This window comes from Lottia gigantea, assembly GCF_000327385.1.
Source record: "Lottia gigantea unplaced genomic scaffold LOTGIsca_83, whole genome shotgun sequence".
Lineage (NCBI taxonomy): Eukaryota > Metazoa > Mollusca > Gastropoda > Lottiidae > Lottia > Lottia gigantea.
The window spans coordinates 401,440-403,882 of record NW_008710756.1 but is presented as its reverse complement, the minus strand read 5'-3'; the positions used below and the strand labels follow the sequence as shown (position 1 = coordinate 403,882).

At 32.1% G+C, this 2,443-nt stretch overlaps 1 protein-coding gene across 1 annotated transcript in view; it reads left to right on the top strand.

Moving 5' to 3' along the window:
* Positions 1-2,443, top strand: part of LOTGIDRAFT_169210 (hypothetical protein) — a gene marked incomplete at both ends in the record, with an annotated part of 29,963 nt that overhangs the window by 27,117 nt on the left and 403 nt on the right. The window contains 3 exons of the mRNA XM_009067524.1: positions 939-1,203; positions 1,560-1,734; positions 2,077-2,261. Of these exons, the coding sequence (XP_009065772.1) occupies positions 939-1,203; positions 1,560-1,734; positions 2,077-2,261 (625 nt within the window). The remainder of the gene's footprint in view (positions 1-938; positions 1,204-1,559; positions 1,735-2,076; positions 2,262-2,443) is intronic.

The following is a 2,443-nucleotide window of genomic DNA, read 5'->3' as shown; positions in this document are numbered from 1 at the left end:
TATCTACATGATAATAAGCTAGTTCGTAGAAAACAAGATTATGGTATAGTCCGACCAGTCTGCTCAACGTGTCACCACCCTGATAGAAAGAAGATAGATAAACCACTTGAACCACCTTATGTTTATAAAGAACCACCAATGTTTAATTTAAAACATGTGTCATTTATTGAAGAATCAGAAATTGTGATCAAAGGATTTGATTAGATGTTTATCTGTTGGATTCAAACAAAAATACAAGCGATTTTCCTCTTGAAAATAAGGGTGAATCTTCAAAGTTGATTTTGCAAAATAGACGCAGGACATGTTAAACTTTCATTCGATACAAAAATCATACCTCTCGGGACAAAATTAGCTGAGTTATGACCATTTAAAGATGAGGTTGTGGGTTGGCCACCAACCTATACCACTTATAAGTTGTGTCAGTCTTGTATAATGTATAATTGTATAATTATTGTTTAAATTAATATATTATATGCGTTTGCTTCAAAATAAAAAAAAACTTACTCTTTTGTTGTTTTCTCTTTGTCCCTTGTCCGTCTGTCAATTTTTTGCATAAAGATCATTTGTATAGATATGATACCTTTAGCTTCTCAAAGACAGAAGCTTTAGTAACCAATCTAGAGGGTTCTTCAGCCTCCATTGGTGTACTTCACCAGTTTCCAAACCTCTTATCAGGGACTCCCTTGATTCTGGCTAACTGAGATGTTGAAGAAAAATGAACTGGACTTCTTTCTCGGTGTGAGATGACCTTGAAAAACTTATCTTTTAATTTTTTTAACCCAAGATTTACATGGATTATGATAAACCAAGAATGATCATTACCAAAAAGATTATCCATAGACTAGCTCGTTTTTAGCCTGTGTGAAATATGAATAGAATGTGTGGGTTTGGTTTTTTTTTAAAATAAACACTTAAATGTAAAAACTTTTGACTTGTAGATTGATCCTAGCTAAAAATCTATTCACTGCTAATGAAGTACTACAAGGATGTTTATACCATGTGAAGACATTATGTGAGGTGGCTAGAAATGGAGGTAAAGATATGGAAGAAGACAGTATTATAACACTTGTAGACTTGGATAAATCTCTTACTTTAACCCTGGAAGAATTTAAAACCAAACAAATCAACCAATGTAACAAAGCTTTAAATCAACTCAATCTATTGAGAGAAAGTGTTATTGATATTGTATGGCAGTCCTGTGCAGTAAGTAGAGATTTTTGTACAAGCCTACATTATTATGTGTATATTATGGTTACACATGTCCATCGGTCCAATATAAACTTGTGAAGACTATAAGTATATAGATATTCGGTCTTGATAGTACATAATTCAATCCTACATTTCTGAACATATAAAATACATAGCTTTTACTGAACAGAACATATGATTGGCTGAATTATTATTCTCCAAAAATTATGTCAGATTCTAACTTGACAATAATTGTAAACACACATCTAGAACAGAAATTAGTTGATCATAGCATATCGTATCCTAATACATCAATTCATCGATATATCATGCCAGCACTAATGTAGATAAATACATGTTATCTATTGTAGGCAGTAGCTGAAATGGAAGGGGTAGAATCTGGTATATACCCTGATAATGGAGAGAAGAAAGTAAGAATTGAAAACCCCACATCAGATACAAGTAGACGTACTTCAAGATACAAGTTAAAAACTAATAGAGGAGCTATTCCATTACTAGATATTAAACCGTCTAAATCTGATAATAGTAGGTCTTATTCTGTATTAATCTAACTAGAGTTTCTCAGGTATTCTGAATTCAGCACACATTTAATTGCAAATTGGTTATAATAACATTTCAGATAGAAAATTTTCAATACACAATGGGTATTCAAAGTTAGGAATTGTTCATATGTGAACTTCAGAAAGATTGATATATGAAATGGCGTAAGTGCATAATGTTGATTGGTGATGCAATTGTTAATGTGCTTTACTCATGATTTGTTTTATGATTACACCTTTCTGGAACACCTGATACCAGTTTGTGACTTTGAGAAAGACAACTTATTTATCAAGGAATGGTTTTATTATTCAGAATTTATATTTGCAGACAAGCCATTATATGCTGAAATAGCCAAATGGAGAAAGATACTGGCCAGAATGGCCTCGTTTTTAAAAGCTGTTGATTATTTGTTAATGGATTTATTAAGATTTCTTGTTAAAGATGGTGTTCAGAAATTATTAAATCATTTTATGGTCACGTATCATGCACCTGATGAAGAGGAAGAGGACAAGGTTTGTTTGATTAATTTCATAAAATTCAAAGCCCAACTCAAGCAGTTAACCATCTTAACAATTTCAGCAAACTTTGTACTTGATTGCAATAGCCCTTTTCTTGTATGCAGTTCTTAGTCATATCTCTACCCTCTGATATTATTATCATCATCAGTGATCTTAAGTTCTCAAAACTCTATCAT